Here is a 20,315-nt window from a genome sequence, read left to right on the forward strand (position 1 = left end):
AAGGATGCTATCCGTCCCTCATCAACTCCCAGGGTGAGAACAAATTATTAACCATCTTTTAAAAATCAGACTAAATTGTATCTAGTTGACCATTTCGCTGAACAATGTAGCTATGACTTCGCATTTCTCATAATTAAAAATTCTTTTAAAGCATACTAAATTTCAAACTTGCGGTAGTTTTCTGAGGCGGGCAGTATCAAATGATATCCAATCACTAGAGCAAGAAAATGTTTCTATCTTGCTGCAGAGCTACAGGGAAGCAGACCTAAGAAAGCCAGTGAGGGGTCTAAAGGCAGGAATAGAGTCTGTGTCCATCTCTTATTTCCGTCCTTAATACAGCTAGCCTAGGCTATACTTGGGAGGCGGGACCGGAAGTAAGAGTTCCGACAAGTTGAGGAAGGAAAGGAATCACCCATGGTTCCAGGGGTGAGGAGAACATGAGAATGATCATTTAGTCAACATATACTTGTTACGTATCTATTATGAGCCCAGCACTGGGAATGCAATGATGCGTAAACACAGAAACAGCCTGGCTTCATAGAGCTTTTCTACTAGGGGGAGCAGACATCAACAAAATTGTCCCACAAACGGATAGAAAACTGCAACTGTGATGAATGGAGAATTTGACTTGTGTCTGGGCGGTCAGAGAAGGTTTCTTGGGAAAATGACACTTTAGCTGAGAGTGAAAGAGCAAGCGGGAATTATGAACTATCTAGGAGAGTACTTCTCAAACTACCTGCAGTGAAGGACCAGGTTGGATTTTCCCCCTAACCTACCGCAGATTGATATTTTCATAAAATACCATAAAAATGCCATGGCAATGTCAAAATGTTATAAAGGTTTCTAAACGTTTACTCGCCATTTTTGTACTTGGGCCAGTTACAAACAGTTCACGGTCCAGCTAGTTCTTGGACCACAGTGTGAGCAGAACTGACTCAGGGTAAGAGCACAGGGAAAACATACAGAAAGGCTGTGAATTAACGGAACAGGTGCTAAGAATGTGTAAGAGTATTGCTTTCATAACACAGACTACTAAAGAGGCTACCTCTTGTGGATCACTTGACAATTAAAAAACTACATTAATAGCTCAGGGATTAACTCCAAAGGAGTCATATCCTTTGTTGAGGTTAAGGTACAGAACTCTATGTCTACATTAGCCATCTTTTTATGTTTCTAAGTATAGTTCAATAACTAATGACTAACTAAGATTTGAATGCAAAAAAATGCCATTTACAATTATAGATGCAACAGCATAAAATCACCAGAATTTTTTCATGCTTTTATTTTTTAAATTGAACCACTTGAAAAGTAGACAGCTAAAAAACTGCAATTAACCAAATGCATCTATAATTATCGTACTCAGCAGGTACACTGAACACGCCTCTGTGAAAGTGAAGAGTAAGTGCATTTTCTTTTAAAGTGGACCTCAGCATTGTGGTATGTGTTGGCCATAATTACTAGAAAAGGCTTTCTGCAGAGCAATATTCTAACTAGAAAAAAAAGCATAATTCTTTTTTTCCTATGAGAGTTGCTCTATTTTGGGCTTTAAAAATCCTTTATAACAGGGCAAAGGAAACATAACACATTCATAAAACTACATCTCTTTAACTTCTCAAGCTTTTTATTTTCTGAAGTTGCTAACTTGTTTACTGATTTACTTAAAAGTTCAGGGTAACAATGTGCAAACTGCTATGAAGAAAAGAATAACTACTAAAGGCTAGAGCTGAAAAATCAGATATAAAAACATTATGAACAGAACAGACCTCAAAGAGATGTCTGGTCTTTACTTCAAACAGTGCAAAGTTCCCAGCATCATTCATGACATTCACTAAAAACTGAGGAGAAAAATTAGCTCCCTTATTCCTGCAAAGAATCCAATCTATCTACATCAGTGGTTCTCAACCTTGGCTGCACTTCAGAATCACCAAGAGAGCTTTTAAAAAATACTTGTGCCCAGGTCCCATCCCAGAACAATTAAATTAGAATTTCTAGGGGATGGGGGTCTGGACAGTGGTAGTTTTAAAAGCTCCCCAGGTGATTCTAATGTGCAATGAGGGCTGAGAATCACTGATTGAGATCATGTGCAGAGAGATGCAAATCCTAGAAGAGTGAAAAACGTATTGTTGCATCTCTTGTAGAATTACTGCCTTGGTCTTTGCACGCATGCTAGTAATAAGCCCACTTAATTCTACCCTTTGTACGTGTGACATGGGCCCTCACACATGGCACTGAAATCTCTCTTCCTCTCCCACCATCCTTCCATGCCTGAGAGAGATTTGAACTTACATAGGTTAGGATGCCTTGTTTATCTTTTGGTAATTCACTACTTTTGGGAACTGCTAAAAAATCTCTCTGTGAATATATTATTGCAGTAGCAAAATTTAAAAGGTGTATCCACACTTCAAGAACTATGATTTGGTAGTTATAACACATAGACAAAAATCCATCTCTGAAATAATTTATGGTTACAAAGGCACCTAGCAGTGACTCTAAATGTGCTTACAGTTTAACTAGACCTTTGATTAGGAAAAGAAACAGATGCATTCTGAAGATTTATTAAAGTGATACAAATTATTAACCCTCACTAATGCATTAATTACTGTGTGAATGGTCCACACCAGGGTTCACACATTCAGCACTACTGACAATTTGGGCTGGTAATTTCTCTGTCGTGGGGCTGTCCTGGGCTTGGTAGGATGTTTAACGTCTTTTTCTGGCATCTACTCTCCAGATACCAGTAGTACCTCTCCCCACTCCACACCATGCCCATCTGTGACAAGCAAAAATGTCTCCGGACATTGCCAAATGTACCCTGTTCTCTGTTGGAGAACCACTGGCCTACCCACCAAGTATCACAAAGCAAGCAGCTAACCTGATCTTATTAAAACCAAGAAAGGTTCCTAAAAAGATACTCCTCATGCCCAAACAACCAGAGCACCCAGCCAATAAAGTCCTCTTTACTACAGAAGGATTGAGCTCTGGTTGTTGGCAGTAAACCATATGTTCCAACGGGACATATGTCAACACGGTGAGGTTTAGCGCATTTTACTGCTTAGATGAACAAAATCAGGTGATAAAGATATGCTAACAGGGCTATCAAAAACCCAAAACAAGACATTTTTTTTCTAATGATGCACTAGGAAGTTTGTAAGATGCAAACACCTGTGTTTCAAGTATTACGGGGAGAAGACATAGTAAAGAAAGAGAAGTGGCAACAATTAATACAGTATCCTGTGTTGGGGCATTTTACCTCCATGCCATGATCCTTGATCTAGGAGTGACAATAAATCACCACCCCACTCCCACCCTCACCATAAGGGACTGGTGGTGGTACCTGCCAACTCCCCCTGGCAAAGTCAATACAATCAGTCACGTTTAGGTTGCATAAAGAAAAGGGCCAGTGCTACAGAGAACCTGATTACTGCTGGGCCAGGACATAAATAGGAACTTGAAGCTGCCTTAAAGAAATAACATGTCCTTCTGAAGCTTATAATCATTTGGGGTTCTCTTGGGCTATTGTCTTTGCTTTAGAAGCAGTAAAATGCAACCACTATGGAGGAGAAATTACAATTTCATGTAAAATTACAATGTTTTATTTTCCTCATCTGTCAAATGAAGACTGTGGACTAGGTTCTGAGCTATAAAATATGAAAAACCCCCTCCAATGGCAGTCATTGCTAATCAATCACAGCCTGGAAGAGACCCCAGAATCTTATCAATATAACACTCCCAACAGCCACAACTAACAAATCGGAATGTTCAAAGAGATGAAATAAATTTCCCATCCTATATATGACACTAAGTAAAAAGAAGAGAGATAAAATCACATGTATACAAAATCAAACTTGGGAAAATAAAACATATTTGTGACAGACACTGTTAGTTGCTTCTCAAATATTTGACATCCCTAGCTAAATATGGGGATGTGACTGTGTTCTGGCCAATGAAATATAAGTGCAAGTATTGTGTGGTAGTTCCAGGAAGGCTCATTAAAATAGTTGAGTCAACTGAGAGAAATCTTTCTCCTTCTTAAAGCTGGAGAGCAAGGTCATGGCTAGAGTTCTTGCAGCTATGTTGTACTCTGAAGTATCCTTGATGATGGAGCCTTTTTTGCTTCTGACACCATGAAACCACAAACAAGCCCAGGACTTCCTGCCTCTGGGCTTGCATACTGTAAAAGAGAAATAATTTCCATCATGTCTATGCTTCTATTATTTATTTATTTCATTGAACACAGCCAAATCTAATCTTAAGATTTAGCACATAAGGCTGCCATTATTCTTGCCATCTTACCTCCTTAATAAGGATGAAATAAAGATGACAAAGGAATGAAAACTGACTGAAGGCTTAGGTGCTTTGCAAACATTGTCTGTCAAGGAAAGGCATTTTACATGCATTTCTTATTTAACCTTCCTAACAAACATGGTTAGAATTATTTCTCCATTTAATAGACTAAGAAACTGAAGCTCTGAAAGATTTAGCAGTAAGTCCAAGATCAGAGAGCTGGTGGAAGGAAGAGATGAAATTTAAACCTAGTTTTTTGGATCTATGCCCATAGTCTTCTCATAATACCATAGTAACATCAAAATCATTAAGTGATTGCTTATTAAGTGCAAATCACTGAACGAGATTATGTTGGACATAACAGAGGAAGTATCAGTATAGGACACGGTGCCCACTTTGAAGAAACTTCAAGTTGAGTGAGAGATTAAAACAAAAGTGAGAGACAAAATCTGATGCCCAACAGTTAAATAAACTATAATAAAAATGTCCCATTAGAGGATGTCACTGACAAGTCAATTCTAGAGATTTTGTTTGTTATATAAGCTAAGAGTTAGTGGTGACTTTTACTGTGAATATTCTCCTTGTGTGCCCTTCCTCCATCTCTGCCCTCCTCCCTCCAACCAACCTTCAACTGTGTTTTTGCTCTGGGCCTGATACCCTGCTTAGCACCGATGCCACAGAGGGGTGCAGCATGAAACATCACCCTCAAGAAGCTCAACGTAAAGCAAAGGAAATTCTCCACAGAAATGGAATTTATTCCAACGGAAATAATGAGCTGTAGATAATCTGAACAGATTGATGATGAAGGGGAAAACTGAAAGCGGTATTAAGAACTGCTTTCTCAAATCAGACACGCCTGATGGATTTACTGATGATTTTTTCCACCATGTTTTTCAGAAAATTTCAGGTCAAGAATAATCTGCAATTCTATGAAGAATACTCTAAGCTTGGGAAGCTACCCCCAGAGAGGTAGGATCTTCCAAAAAGGAGTCAGCTATTTACCACAGTCACTCCTCCTTGGAACGTGGGGTAAGATGCAGTGGTAACTAGAGCAAAGCAAAGTTACGCCTGGGATACTGGCTTCTTTGATTTGAGGTTTTAAAATAGCTCAGTGAGTATCTAGAGATTAGGTAAAACTTTATACATATATTAAGAATACGAGGCTAGGGGGGGCTTCCCTGGTGGCACAGTGGTTGAGAGTCCGCCTGCTGATGCAGGGCACACGGGTTCGTGCCCCGGTCCAGGAAGATCCCACATGCCGCAGAGCGGCTGGGTGCGTGAGCCATGGCCGCTGACCCTGCGAGTCCGGAGACTGTGCTCCGCAATGGGAGAGGCCACAACAGTGAGAGGCCCGCGTACCGCAAAAAAAAAAAAAAATACGAGGCTAGAGACTTCCTTGGTGGCGCAGTGGTAAAGAATCCGCCTGCCAATGCAGGGGACACAGGTTTGAGCCCTGGTTCGGGAAGATCCCACACGCTGTGGAGCTACTAAGCCCATGTGCCACAACTACCGAGCCTGCACTCTAGAGGTTCGGGAAGATCCCACATGCTGCGGAGCTACTAAGCCTGTGCGCCACAACTACCGAGCCTGCATCTAGAGCCCACGAGTCACAACTAATGAGCCCGCATGTTGCAACTACTAAAGCCCATGTGCCTAGAGCCCGTGCTCTGCAACAAGAGAAGCCACCACAACGAGAAGCCCACACATCGCAACGAAGAGTAGCCCCCGCTCACTGCAACTAGAGAAAGCCCGCGCACAGCAACGAAAACCCAACGCAGCCAAAAAAAAAAAGGCAGATGGGACCAGATTTGGGGACCTAGATGCCAAGTAAATAACTGGACTTCAACCTACCATGTAACTAGACAAAAAACTCAAGTCATGGGTGATGCCACGATGGGCAAGATGACCAAATATCTCAGGATTATTAACAAGCTTCAGCACTTAGGGATGGCCTGGCGTTTGGGAGAGGTGGGGGATAAGTCTAGCATTTGGAGACCAAGGAAGAGATACTTTCAGGAGTCTGTGCATACAGTGATAGCAGGGCAGGGAGGGGAGCTGACATATTGGTGAGCACTAACTGGAAACCATTAGTCACGACAATGTCCTGAAACAGAACAGATAAATATGTATGACTTGTAACCATTCCACTAGACTAGGCAAAATACAAAGATTTCACTAGACTAGGCAAAGTACAAAGATTTGCGAAATAAAACTTAAAACTTCTTTGGCTTTACTTCCTAGTGCCTGGGCATTGAGGGCTCAGTAGGAATGTCAGGGCATTCTGAGGTGGGTAAATTACCTCAGTTTTGTACTTGGGGCATGGTCACCTCAGCTCTCAATTCTCTTTACTTGCTCCAAATTAAACCGGGAACATCCTGTTCTTACAAAATCAAGCAAGTATGAAGAGTGTCATGGAAACCACAAAATTAGCAGTGAGGCTGTGAACCAAGGATTCCTATACCTACCAATCGGTAGAGCTCAGTAATGCTGATGTCCTCTGGATCCACCATCGCGTACTCTTTCCTAGGCACCAGGTCCAGTCCCAGTTGTCTAGAAAACAGATTGCAGACATTTGGCGGAAGAGTTACCTTGATAGGATATATTAAAAATAATTATCTTTGGGCTTCCCTGGTGGCGCAGTGGTTGAGAGTCCGCCTGCCAATGCAGGGGACACGGGTTCGTGCCCCGGTCCAGGAAGATCCCACGTGCCGCGGAGCGGCTGGGCCCATGAGCCATGGCCGCTGAGCCTGCGCGTCCAGAGCCTATGCTCCGCAACGGGAGAGGCCACAACAGTGAGAGGCCCGCATACCGCAAAAAATATATATATATAAAATAAAATAAATTAAAAAAAATAATTATCTTTACTGTATCACCCTAACATTTGATATATCACCCACCATGCTTCTCTCACCCATATTTTTTACCTTATATTAACCTCTCACTGTGACTGGAGTAAGTGACTAGGCTGAACACTGGTCATAACTTGAGAAACAGAAGATGACAAAGGCAAGTAAATGGGGTCGGGTGGGAATGGGATGGCACTCTTGGTGGAGCGCTCCTGCCACTGGGGGCCTCGGTACTCTATGGTGGGGAACCTTTAGCACCCTACAAGCTATTACCACAGAAACACTTCCTCCTTGTACTGTGGTGGAAACTAGAGATAGACATAATTTTGTTCTAGAAACAGAGTTGAGGAGAGGGAAATGTAGCCTTTAGGATTTGACCTGGCACCAAAATACCTAGTTATATCCAGAGCTAACACATTAATAATGGAAATCTCTGGCAACACGTTCATGGTCCTTATTCATGGCAAGTTCTGGGGTCAGTCATTAGGAGAAACTCAGTAAAGGCAGGGGACAGAAATTGGGACAGCATAGGTCTACGCCTGGGGTAGCAAAAATGGCTTAATCTCTTACGTCAGGTTTCATTGTGACTGATAACGTGAATTACTATGCTAAGAAATATTCTAAGGTTATATCCAGCCTCACTGGGACCAAGTATGGTATCGGATTTGTGATGTCTTACCATGGACAGAGGAAAATGAGTATAATCTTGCCAGTTTCCCTCTAGTGACCTTGATAACATACTCCTCTCCAGGCATCCACCTTACTACACTGATGTCAAGGCTGTATAATTCTACTCATCTCCTTAACCATCACAACTATCCCAAAGGCTTCATGATGTCTCTCTACCAGACTCCCCTCAATTATCCCACTCCGGGTCTCACACTTAATTCTCTGAGGATAATTTGCTCTACATCCCTTCCACATCATTACTCTCTCTAATATGGAAGCCTTCCTGCATGGCATTTCCAATTATACAACCAAAGCTTTCTCACTTTTGTATTTTAAAAACATCCTAAAATTCTGTGACCGCCCCAAAACCTCGTTAGAGGTTTCATAAGTAAAAACCTCTTATTAATTCAGCACATACTTCAAGCCAGGTACTTCCCCAGCCACCCTGAGGGATTGTTGGTTTTAAGATTACAAGACTGTGGCCCTCTTGACGGTAGGACTTGGCTTTTAGATACTAAAACAGTTTTTCACTTTTCTTCACTTATATTTCTCTTTAACAAACTTAAAAATCACACTCCCATTCTCTAATTTTTGTTGAACTTTCAAAGCACAAACTCAGTAACTCATTTTCAAAATGCCCATGTCTTCCCTGTTAGTTTCTGAACTGTGTCCTCCCAAAATTTGTATGTTGAAGCCCTAACCCCAATAGGACTACATTTGAAAAGAGGGAATATAAGGAGATAATATAGGTTAAGTGAGGTCATTTGAGTGAGGCCCTAATCCAACAGGACTGGTGTCCTTAGAAGAAGAGACTCCAGAGATTGTCCTTGTATGGACACAGTAAGAAGGCAGCCATCTGCAAGCCAGCAACAGAGTACTCACCAGAAACTGAATTTGCTGGTACCTTGCTCACAGACTAGTAGCCTCCAGAATGATGAGAAAATAAATGTCTGTTGTTTAAGCCACCCAGTCTGTGGTATTTTGTTATGGCAGCCTGAGCAGACTAATAAATCCCCCTTGCTATACCTCGTCAGGGGATTCTGATAGGGCCTGTTCCCCATTCTCTATCCCGTCCCAAGAGAGGACGACTGCACTACAACGTAAGATATCAGAAGACACCAGGTGAGTATTGCTGAGGAAAGATTATCTAGCAAAGGAAAGAGGATATAGGCAAACCTTGTTTTTACTGCACTTTGCAGATAATTGTTCTTTTACAAGTTGAAGGTTTGTGGCAACCCTGTGTCAAGCACGCCTGTTTGCGCCATTTTTCCAATAGCATTTGTTCACTTCATGTCTCTGTGTCACATTTTGGTAACTCTCAAAGTATTTTAAACTTTTTCATTATTACATTTGTTATGGGGATCTCTGATCGATGATCTTTGATGCCACTATCTTAATTGTTTTGACATTTTTTAGCAATAGAGTATTTTTAAACTAAGATATGTATATTTTTAATACATATTGCCATTGCACATTAAGAGACTACAGTACAGTGTAAACATGACTTTTACATGCACTGGGGAATCAAAAAATTTTGTGACTTGTGCTATTGCAATATCCGCTTTATTGCGGTGGTCTGGAACCGAACCTATCTCTGCAGTGTGCCTGCATACAAGCACATGTGAATCATGGCAACTCCTTCCCCGCGTCACACTCCATGAGAAGCTGCCCTACCGTACTTTCTTCTGCGAGGGGCAGGGAGCAGCTGAAGTAGTTTAGTCACCTGACCATCTCCCCTTCCCGAGCCACACCTGACTGGCCCACAGGTAGGCACCTGAGCAAAGGACAGATAATCCCTGGACTGGCCAGCAGCTCATGAGCGGCGGGTATAAAATGCTCAGTTTGAACATGAATAACGGATACTGGCTGTCAATGGGATTCCTTCTTTGAGAATTTGAACCTAGAAATTCACATAGCATCAACCATCTGAGAAACAAGAAGGACAAGTGATCTACATCACTGCAGAATGAGTGAGTTAAGACCAACTCCAGCAGCAGAGGTTCTGGAGTAGGTATGGGATCCAGAACCTTCCTCAGCTTTGGGGCCCCAGGAGCTGGTGATCTGCAAGTCTTTTCCTCTCATAAGGCTTGGATTATTCAATTTCTGCTGGCTTCCTGGAGTCCTAGCTGTGTGAAAAGACTTTTATATGTTTCTATTTTGTTCTGTTAATTCCTAGGTATATCCTTAGGAAAACCCTCCCACTGTGTGAGGCTTCTAAGCTCACAGAAGAGGATCAGGACAGCGCTCTAAAAAACAAGAAGAAATGAGGCAAAGAGGGAAGGAACAGGATGGAAGGAGATGACCTAGGACATGGGAAGCCAGCAAGGGAAATGGGTGGGTGGGGGGTTAGTTTTATATTAACTCAGTCACTGAACTGCTCTGGGACATCAGGAAGGAGGAATGAATTGATACTCCCTCCTGTATCATCATCACAGGAAAGTCAAAGGACAGCACAGGACTCTACGGAGAACCGAGACAGGTGCTATCATCTTAAGTCTGTTCGAGGCTTCCAGGCGAGAACACTTCTTCTGATGGCCCCTTTAGGGAACAAGATGGGTTAGAGCCTCCCCCTCCCCCTCCCCCTCCGCCTCCCCCCAAGCTTCCTCCATCTAGAGGGCTTCTCTTCACCACTCTTCAACAGTTTGACATACAACTTGAGATTGAACACATGTTTCACTTATGTTCATCCTGAGATCTATATGCTAATAGACAATTTTGCAGAACAATTTAGTTTAATATGCAAGAGAATTATCTGAATTTGCTTTCCACTTTTGCTTTTCCATTCAGTAAGAAAACTATATTTAAAGGAATACAGTAAGTGCACAATCTGTAAACTGTAAGTCATTTTAAATAAGTTGCCAAAGAAATTCAAAGAAAACAGAATGAGACCTCAGAAAATTCATGAATTTGAGGATCATCTAAATAAATTGTATTGCTCACTTTCATGCATCAGTGTTTTAGCAACTTACCATAAATTAGCCAAAGAACTGCCCAAAGTACAAGCTAGAACTTACATGAGTCCAAACTGAGCCATGATTCAGTCATAATTAATGTTTTTCCCTCCTTTTCCTTCCTTCTGTCATCATCTTCCTTCCTAAAACTGAAAAAGTATCATCTTCTTGCCTGCTCTGTATTTCTAAGCTATTTTTGATAAGCTAACTTCATCCAACTTTCTTCCTATTTACAAACTAGTCTTTTAAAGGAGGACCAGCACAATGACTAAGAGCCCATATAATTCAGAGAAAGCTCAAAGTTTTTTCAAAACAAACAAAAAAAAACACATGAAAGATGGGCAGCCTAAGTCATGGTCAAACAGTCTTCAGGGGCTTCCCTGGTGGCGCAGTGGTTGAGAGTCCGCCTGCCGATGCAGGGGACACGGGTTCGTGCCCCGGTCTGGGAAGATCCCACGTGCCGCGGAGCGGCTGGGCCCATGAGCCATGGCCGCTGAGCCTGCACGTCCGGAGCCTGTGCTCCGCAACGGCAGAGGCCACAACAGTGAGAGGCCCGCGTACCACAAAAAAAAAACAAACAAAAAAACAGTCTTCAGATCTACCCCTCAAAGTGCTACCCCATCTCACACAGCGAGACCGGAGGCTCCATGCATGTGGCTGGCAAATCATCTCTCTCAGGAAGTGCTATGTGCTTTGAATCATGTTGCCCTGGAGCGGAAAGGGGCCTTGGATCTCTTCTAGCTCAACTTACTCCTTCGACAAGTGAGGAAACTGAAGTCAAAGAGGGCTCTGGAATTTGCCTCCCATCGTAAAAAAGCAGAGTTCCCAGTGCAATGTCTTGCTGCATTCCAAACCTGCTCTTGTTTTTGATTCCCCAGAGGAATAAATCTCCCTGAGATAAATGAATTAGGGCTGCTCTCCCGACTGTCGGTAAAAGGATGAATGGCACAGCTCACTCAACAAAATACCAGAAGGACCCTGGATGAGACAGAGGTTTAAAATGTGTTAGTGGGTCCATGTCTTCATACCTGTAGTATGTGATGTCTCGGGAGGAAACAAAACTGGCTTCTGATAAAGCGAATTTCTATGGTTAGAGGAAGCACACTCTCGTTTCAGATCAGTTTTTCCAGATTCAGTAAGAGGCAAATTTATCTGTGGTGCACATTTTACTGCCTTCTCCTTTTTCTGTCGGCTTTTCTTTTATTCTGTTGCCCTAAGATCCTTTGAAGGTCGAAATAGCAAATGGGGATTTGGGGAGAGGAAAGGGAGGGAGGCTATGACCTTGTAGGATACCGAGGGACCATTTACCTTCCTTAAACTTAAGCCCATACAAGCCTGACATCATAGTCAAAGCTGGTTTATTCTAATTTCTCCCCCATATATTAGATTCATACTTAGCACAATATCAGCCTTCATCAGAGCTTTAAGTGATTAGAGATACTATTTAAAGTGCTTGGCTGTTATTTTAGATTAGTCACTTACAGTTTTATTTAAAAGTAAATCTTGGTCAAGAACAGCTTTTTTACTGAGCTCTCCCAAGTAGCTCCTCAAAGAGACTAATATGTATACACAGGCAGAATCAGGGCAATAAGGAGAGCGTGCCCCCCTCCCACCCAGGGTACCTGTCCTAAGACTTTTAACAGAAGCTATTAGCATTAGTGTATCCCTCCAGATTACACCAATGACCTACTGCCACAATAAAGAAGAGGAATATATTTAGAAGGAAATTCACATGCCAAGCCTAAAGCCTTGAAACAAGATGAATTTTTAGCAGATGCCATATCTGATTGACCCCAGTGAATATTTTGTATTTCATGAGCACTTGCACACTGTCAGAGCACACAGGGCAGTAGAGAACCGACAACGTCCTGGGACCCATACCAGCCCTAGAGGATGCGGTCCTTGACTCTACTACTGAGAGTTTGCACTAAGCCCCCCAAAGAGGAAAGATGGAAAAGCCTCCTCTGGTGCCTTCCAGAGATATCACTGCATAGTGGCTCACACCTGTGTTGCAGTCACATCTGTCGTGTTCAGCCACCATAGAGCACCCCCTCAGTGGCCAGTACTCACTCGTTGCCCCAGTCCAGGCGGGCAGTGATGTGGCGCTTCACGTCCTTCATCCGATCATGGGTGAGATGCCCCACAAGCACCTGCCGCCGCAGATCCAGGATTTCATTCATGATGTGCCACAGCCGGTGGAAGAGATCGCCTTCATTTCTCTGGGAAATACACAAATGCGGAAATTCAACAGTCAGTCACTGAGACATGGGGTAACCACAGAGGAAATGGGGGGCAGTCCTGCTTACCCTCTGTGTGCTGGCCACTCTGTGGACAGATTCTCCATTAAAAGACAAACTCTCCCCTCGGGTCCTCAAATGCACTCACTGCTCTACATGCTTTCATCACATTTCACAATGCTGTTTTCCTGCCCAAGATTCCAATTCCACTTCTCAGACTCCCCAACACAGACATTGTGTCCCAGGGTCCTCACTAAGCCTTCACACCCAAGCCTGGTGTCTGGCTTTACTTACTCTGCTTCCCTTTCCACCTCAAATCCTCTTTCTTTAGCTCCATCCAATTCTACTACCCTTCAAGGCTCCACCCGATTTCCACCTCCCTCAGGAAATCTTCCCCTTACAACTCTTGTTCACATTCTTTTTTCCCCTTCTCTGAAGTATGCCTGCATGTAATTAAAGCCAATTCAACAGAAAACACTGTTTTCCAATTATTTCTTGCATGTTGGTCTTAATGCTTTACTGTGTTCCCATCAGAAGCTGGGTACACAGAGGGCTCTCACACTCGTTCATTGATGAATTTTCACTGCTATTATCTGGTCAGTATTTAGACTTAAAAAAAAATGTTTTCTTTCTTACTTGCTAAACATTCATGTAAATTCAGGCTAAACTCCTGGCTTCAAATCTTGGTTTTTGCCACTCACTAGTTTTATAGGCTTTGAGTATGGCTTTTGCCATCTGTGAAACAGGCACAGTACTAACTTCCTGTAAGGTTATTTTATGGATTAGAGATAACATTTGTGAAGAGACCCCCATAGTACACTGATTAAGAGCACAGACTTGAAAGACAAACTACCTCAATCTGCATTCAAATTTTGCCCTTCACTGACTGAAAAACCTTTGGCAGTGTATTAACCTCTTTGTGCTTCTTTTCTTATCTGTAGAATGGCTATCGTAGTACCTATCTCATAGGCTTGCTATAAGGATTGATGACTTCATATATTAAAACTCTGAGAACAATGCTTGGCCCCGAATAAATATCATGTAAGTATCAGCTGCTACTAATGCTGTTATCATTATGGTTTTGATACAGAATAAACCCTCTTATAAATATTGTGTCTTTATCAAAATCTAAGTGTATGTCTCTTCCCCAGAGATATTTAGGGTAAACCTTTTATAAGTATTTCATCTTCCATCAACCCTTCATCTTTCTTAAGAAGAAGCCATGCTTTTACTTTCTACAAAAATTATTAGTAGGCTATATGAATAGTGGTATGAAAGTATTGAGATGATCGTTCATCTAAAGTCCTCTACAGAGATAAGCTGCCAGAAATACCAAGTTCTGTGTGATGGGTAAAGATGGTCAGTCATAACATTCTTTTTTTTTTTTTTTTTTTTGGTAAAAAGTAGTGATGGATCTTCTGCTTTATCAATGCTTGGTGACTAGAAAAGCATTTTCGTGTACTGTGCAGGTTAGGCAATGTGCCAGCTGACCAAGAAGCATTCTCCATGACACCATCCCTGATCCTCTGAGCTATCAATAATCTGGCTCTCAACTCCTAGAGCACTCTCTTGAGCCTGTTCTTCCATAACCTCTCACTCTTTACTCACGTTATACACTCCCATACAAGTCATTACAAAGGTGCTATAATGCTGTAAGTCACTGGTCAGTGTCTGTGTTCTTCACCTGGTGTAAGCTCCCAACCACAATGGCCGAGACTGCACTACGTAGTCCCAGCAGCTGAAGAATGAAGGAAGGAATACCTTGATTTAGAGCTGTTAGTTTTGGTGGATCTTGAGAGGTGGGTTCTGTTTAGATCATATAAAAGAACAAGCAGGGAAGATCAAGAAAAACTTGAGGAGGATAGACCTAGAGATCATCATACTAAGTGAAGTAAGCCAGACAAAGACAAACATCATATGATTTCACTTATATATGGAATCTAAAAAAAATGTTGCAGATGAACTTATTTACAAAACAGAAAGAGACTCACAGACACAGAGAACAAACTTACAATTATCAAAGGGGGAAAGTGGGGGGGATAAATTAGGAGTTTGGGGTTAACAGACACATACTACTATATATAAAACAGATAAACAAGGACCTATTGCATAGCACAGGGAACTATATATTCAGTATCTTGCAATGACTTATAATGGAAAAGAATCTGAAAAAGGATATATATATATATATATATATATATATATATATATATATATATATACACACACACACATACATATACATATATATAACTGAATCACTATGCTGTTCACCTGAAACGAACACAACATTGTAAATCAACTATACTTCAATTAAAAAATTAATTTAAAAAATTAAAAAAAAAAACTTGAGGAACTCTGTGGTCAGAAAGAAAAGTTCACTTGAGTCAAAGAAATTACATAAGGAAAATATAAGTCAAATCTCATGCAGCCGGGGAGAGAGTCAGCTCTGCTTAAAATGACTGTCACAGCGTGAAAGTCACTTGTCCTGCTCTTGGGGAAGGCGTTCTGCAGTTGTCCAGAAGAATGGGCTTGATTTCCTAATAACGTCACCTCTAGTTCTTAAGTCTAAGAGAACATTGAGCTGAGAAGAAGTCAGATCATTTATAAAAGGAAAACAAGTTGGTCCGCTTTTCCGGCAGGAACGGTGACATACTGCAGCCCTGACCAGCAAACCCTCCCTACTAGTGCATGAAAACAGTACATATCGGTTTTGACAGCTAGTCAGAAAATGATGCTTCTTTAAAAATTGGATTTTAAAAATTGGATAGTTATGAAGACTGTTCAGGAAACGTGAAGAATGCTTTTGATTTAATGTCAAATGAAAGAGGTAGAGGGTACAATATGAAACGCTTAAAATAGAAAAATACCTAAACATTTTTACAATATATCAGAAAATTTCTGCAATATTTTTTGCAAAAAGTGAACTCTAAGTATTTTAGTGTTGTAGAGAATGGGTAAGTTTTGATTTGCCTCAAGATGAAAATAATATAATTTTTGGAGCAGCAGACCTCAGTTTACAGCCAGGCTTTCCCACTTAGCATGGGACCCTGGATAGATTATCTTTGATGAGCTTCGAGAATAAAAACTACCTGGCAGAGTCCCACAGAAGAGAGAGGTGAAATACCCACCCAAAGGCCCGCACAAAAGTACCTGGTAAAAGATGGCTGCTGTATTTCTCCTAAACGTTTTGTGGTTAGATTACTGATACTTTATTAAGTGATATTTTAAAGGACATTAATTAGGCCATTACCAATGTTATTAAAAAGAGCAAATAGCATTTCTCAAGCATCTGTCATGTGCTTTTTTATGCTAAATGCCCTACATATATTAAGTATAGCTCATATACTACTTACAACTGACAAGATATTAGTGGCTCATCAAGCACCTTCCAGTGGAGAAGCTTCCAGTGGAGACGCTAGCCTTAAAACTGATAGGAAAGACCACAGACAGTACCCCAATACACTCAAGCATGATGAACCTGAACCCAGACATTTGGCAAAAACGTTTACATCAGGAAAAGAGAAACCAAAAGGTCCAACAGAGTCAAATCAGCCTCCTTCTCAAGGTCAAAAATCTGGTACTTCCAGGTTAAACTTTATATTTTTTCCTAATAGAACTGACTACCATTCCAGGATCCAAGGAAACTTTGAAAAAATTCTCTCTCTGTTTCCATCACTTAGGAACAGTAGGAGGTGAGAAGGTTACTCCTAGAGCTTACAACACATAGGTTTTCAAGCCAATCAAGTATGTCCCCAAAATAGATGCTCGCAGCCTCAAAATCAGGCAAAAATAGCTAGATAAGGAAGAATCAAGTGGAAATTCAACTCTGTTCCTCACCAGCAGCTACATAAAAGGAAAAGTGCTGGTGCCTTAGCTCAGCTAATGGTTGACACTTACACTGTCATTATTTTTATAGTGGGTACTTAGGATGCAGTGATTTGAAAATTTCACATAGTTTCATTTTCCATGTTAGTGTCATGTACAATATTAAGTGAAATAATACTTGGGTTTTATATTCTTTCCAACACAAATTTTTTTAAATCTAAAAAGGAGATCTGCATTTCCTTTGTAGTCTCCCAGCACAGAGCCCTTGAGTTCAGTTATCTTGACAGTGCATTTACCTCACCCCAGCAAAGCCTAGACACTGTGTTTCATCTAAGATCTTGTGGATTTTAGTAGTGAGCCCTAATGCCACCAGCTGCAGGAGGGCATGGTCAGAGAAATCCAACATCAAAAGGGTTTTTATTAGTGACTTTTAAAGATTTTCTTGCCTCAATGAACTATCCTATTGCACTTTCTTTCTTTAAATTACGTAATTAATTAATTTATTTTTGGCTGCACTGGGTCTTCATTGCTGCACACAGGTTTTCTCTAGCTGTTGCGAGCAGGGGCTGCTCTGCATTGCGGTGCGTGGCCTTCTCATTGTGGTGGCTTCTCTTGTTGCAAAGCACGGACTCTAGGCATGCGGGCCTCAGTAGTTGTGGCTCGCGGGCTCGGTACTTGTGGCTCACAGACTCTAGAGTGCAGGCTCAGTAGTTGTGGCACACGGGTTTAGTTGCTCCTCGGCACGTGGGATCTTCCCAGACTAGGGCTCGAACCCATGTTCCCCTGCATTGGCAGGTGGAATCTTAACCACTGTGCCACCAGGGAAGTGCCCCGATTGCATTTTCTATGTAGCAGAAAATAAAAACGGTCATTTTGTGCCCATGTCCCTCACTAATTTGGATTTTCTCTTTGACAGGCTATTTCAAATCATTTTGTCAGGATAAGTACACCTTTGTATTTTGAGCACATCCCTTCAAATGATTAAGCTGTTCTATAAATTCCTTTGAAAATCAGAGAAGAAATAAATTCATCTTCCCCAAAATGTCACCCCCAATTCCCCATATACAGTGGTTCAGAGTGAGGGGAAGGTGCTAGATTTACATCTGAATCCCAGCTCAGCCATTTTCCAACTACTTGGCCTCCAGCAAGTTCTTCACTCTCGGCCTCATTTTCCTCATTTGTAAACTCAGGATGATCATAGTCTTTTATTTCCTTGAGTGGTAGTAAGGATTAAATGAGATACTACATATAGAGTACTTCCCACAGGGTTTGCACCACAGAAGACTCTCAGTAAGTATAATATGTAAATAGGTATATATATATATATATATATATATATATATATATATATATATATACACATATACACAAAACACTGACCTCTTTTTTCCCCAAGAAACATTCCTTTCTCTTGTATATTTAGAATATTCTCATTGATTCTGGCTAAGCAGCCTATCATTTTTATTATACTTGAATAATTTATAGAGAATTAGAACATAAAAAATACCACCAATATGAAAATTGTATTGAAAATAAGTTTAGTTCCCCCTGAAAATTAAATGTATTCAGAAAGCCTGACCCTCGTTCCACAAAAACCATCCTATTTGATTAGATGCCAGGAAAGTGATCCTTTACCTTCGTGCGGCTTGAAAAAGAACTTGCAAAATCCATGCTAGATGGACACAGGGATTAAAACAACACTGAGTCTTATTAAGCTCTCTATCCCTAATTCCTGGAAGAGTACTAGTGACTTACAGCATGTGCTCAAATGCTAGTTGACACTCCTGTTCAGATATTTCTTAAAACAATCCTTCATCGGAAACATGATGCCATTAAAAAGTTACGTACCACGTAGAGTTGTTTCCACATGGTTCCCCAGTCTCTTAATGTTGATGTCATTTCCGTGATAACAGAGTCTTCAGTGGGAATAACCATTTCAAATTGTCTGTGAAATTGAACAGCAACAACAAAGTGTATATGCAAATGACATAGGCAATAATCTTCTTTAAAACACTCTAAAAGACCAACCAGGAAAGGAAGCTGCAGAGTTATTTTTGGTTCTGCAGACAGTAACCAGGATCCGATTATGAACTTGTGTGAGGAATGTAAAGTGGGTTACGGCAGTACCATAACAGAACGACCAGTCACTTTATCCAGATCAAGTCTGAGCAGTGTGGTGGAGAAGCAACAATAGCAGAAGAGTTCTGCTCCAGCCACGGTTTGACCTCTAAAGAGCAACTCGTTTAACTTCTCCAAGTCCCAAAGTCCTTGTGTGTAACATGAGGTCACCAGGCTACATAAACTGTGAGATGGCTTTTGCCTTCCAAGTTCTATGACTACAGGACTCAAAGAGAGGGACAGGCTCATTCCACGGTCAGGCTTTGATGGCTGCAAACATCTAAACTAACTCACCGTTATAAACAACTAGACACCGATATACTGACTGAACACTCACTTGTTCTCATTAACGCTTCATTTTCATGACTTGCCAACAAGACCATGAAAAATGATTACTACTGTCAGCAATGTTGTCATGCATCACAGAACTTATTAAGGGTTTGACATCACAGATATTTGAATATCCATTGCAGAACGCTCCGCTCCATGACTGGGGTAATATATTTCTCCTATTTCTTTTCTAAACGTCAGAAACTATACTTGGAAAATATTCATACCAACATCTAGCAGGGTATGTATGGTGGTCCTAATATTAAGGAGACATAGAAGGAGATGGAGGGGAAAAAACAGAAGATTGAATCGGTCTTCTGTATTCTATCTTTGACATACAATAACCTTTTTTTCTCGTCTCTAGTTTCTTTTTTCAAATTCTTCCAGTTTTTGTGCAGCTTAAAATGGGTAAGTGCCTATTAATACTACAGCTTCTCAAAAGAATGCTAACTGACTGTACTGATGGGGATTATCTCTTCATTTGAGTATCTTTTTCCAAGGACAATATCTAATATGTAGACACTGAACCAGGTTACATGGATGATCAAGGGAAAATTACTTTGTAGCATGAGGCCAATAACTGCTCTGCATTCCTTTTTGACGTTATGTCCAAAGTGCATATAATATTTTTTGCAAAGTTTTCTTGACAGCAAATATGGGAATTAAAATCTTGCCTTGATTTCTTCACCAACAGAGCCTCTTCTCCTCATTTCATACTGCTGCTAAAGTACTGACCCTGTGAATGTTTTACTCCATTCTAGAACTTAAACATTGCTGAAAATGTAAAGCTGGGTTGTAAAACTAGAAATAAAAGTAAACAGTAATATATGAACTGTGACATATATAGAACCTTTTATCAAGTCTACATAATAGGACATTTTTAAATGGTAGTGCATTTATTTTGCTTCTCAGGCAGCTGTTGCAATTTAAAGGATGAATATCTGGAGACAGAGACTATAAAATGATAGAATGCAAGGTCTGGAGGGAACAGTGAATTTCCAGGGAAACTCAACAACCTACTTAACATCTAAAAACTGAAATGACCTCAGCAG

At 41.0% G+C, this 20,315-nt stretch overlaps 1 protein-coding gene across 1 annotated transcript in view; it reads right to left on the reverse strand.

Annotated features, from left to right (window-relative positions):
- The window catches only part of DOCK4 (dedicator of cytokinesis 4), a 282,165-nt gene that overhangs the window by 254,717 nt on the left and 7,133 nt on the right, over positions 1 to 20,315 (reverse strand). The window contains 3 exon segments of the mRNA XM_007469745.1: positions 6,750 to 6,834; positions 12,821 to 12,969; positions 18,664 to 18,760. Of these exon segments, the coding sequence (XP_007469807.1) occupies positions 6,750 to 6,834; positions 12,821 to 12,969; positions 18,664 to 18,760 (331 nt within the window).

This window comes from Lipotes vexillifer, unplaced genomic scaffold (assembly GCF_000442215.2).
Source record: "Lipotes vexillifer unplaced genomic scaffold, Lipotes_vexillifer_v1.1 scaffold597, whole genome shotgun sequence".
NCBI classification, from domain to species: domain Eukaryota; kingdom Metazoa; phylum Chordata; class Mammalia; order Artiodactyla; family Lipotidae; genus Lipotes; species Lipotes vexillifer.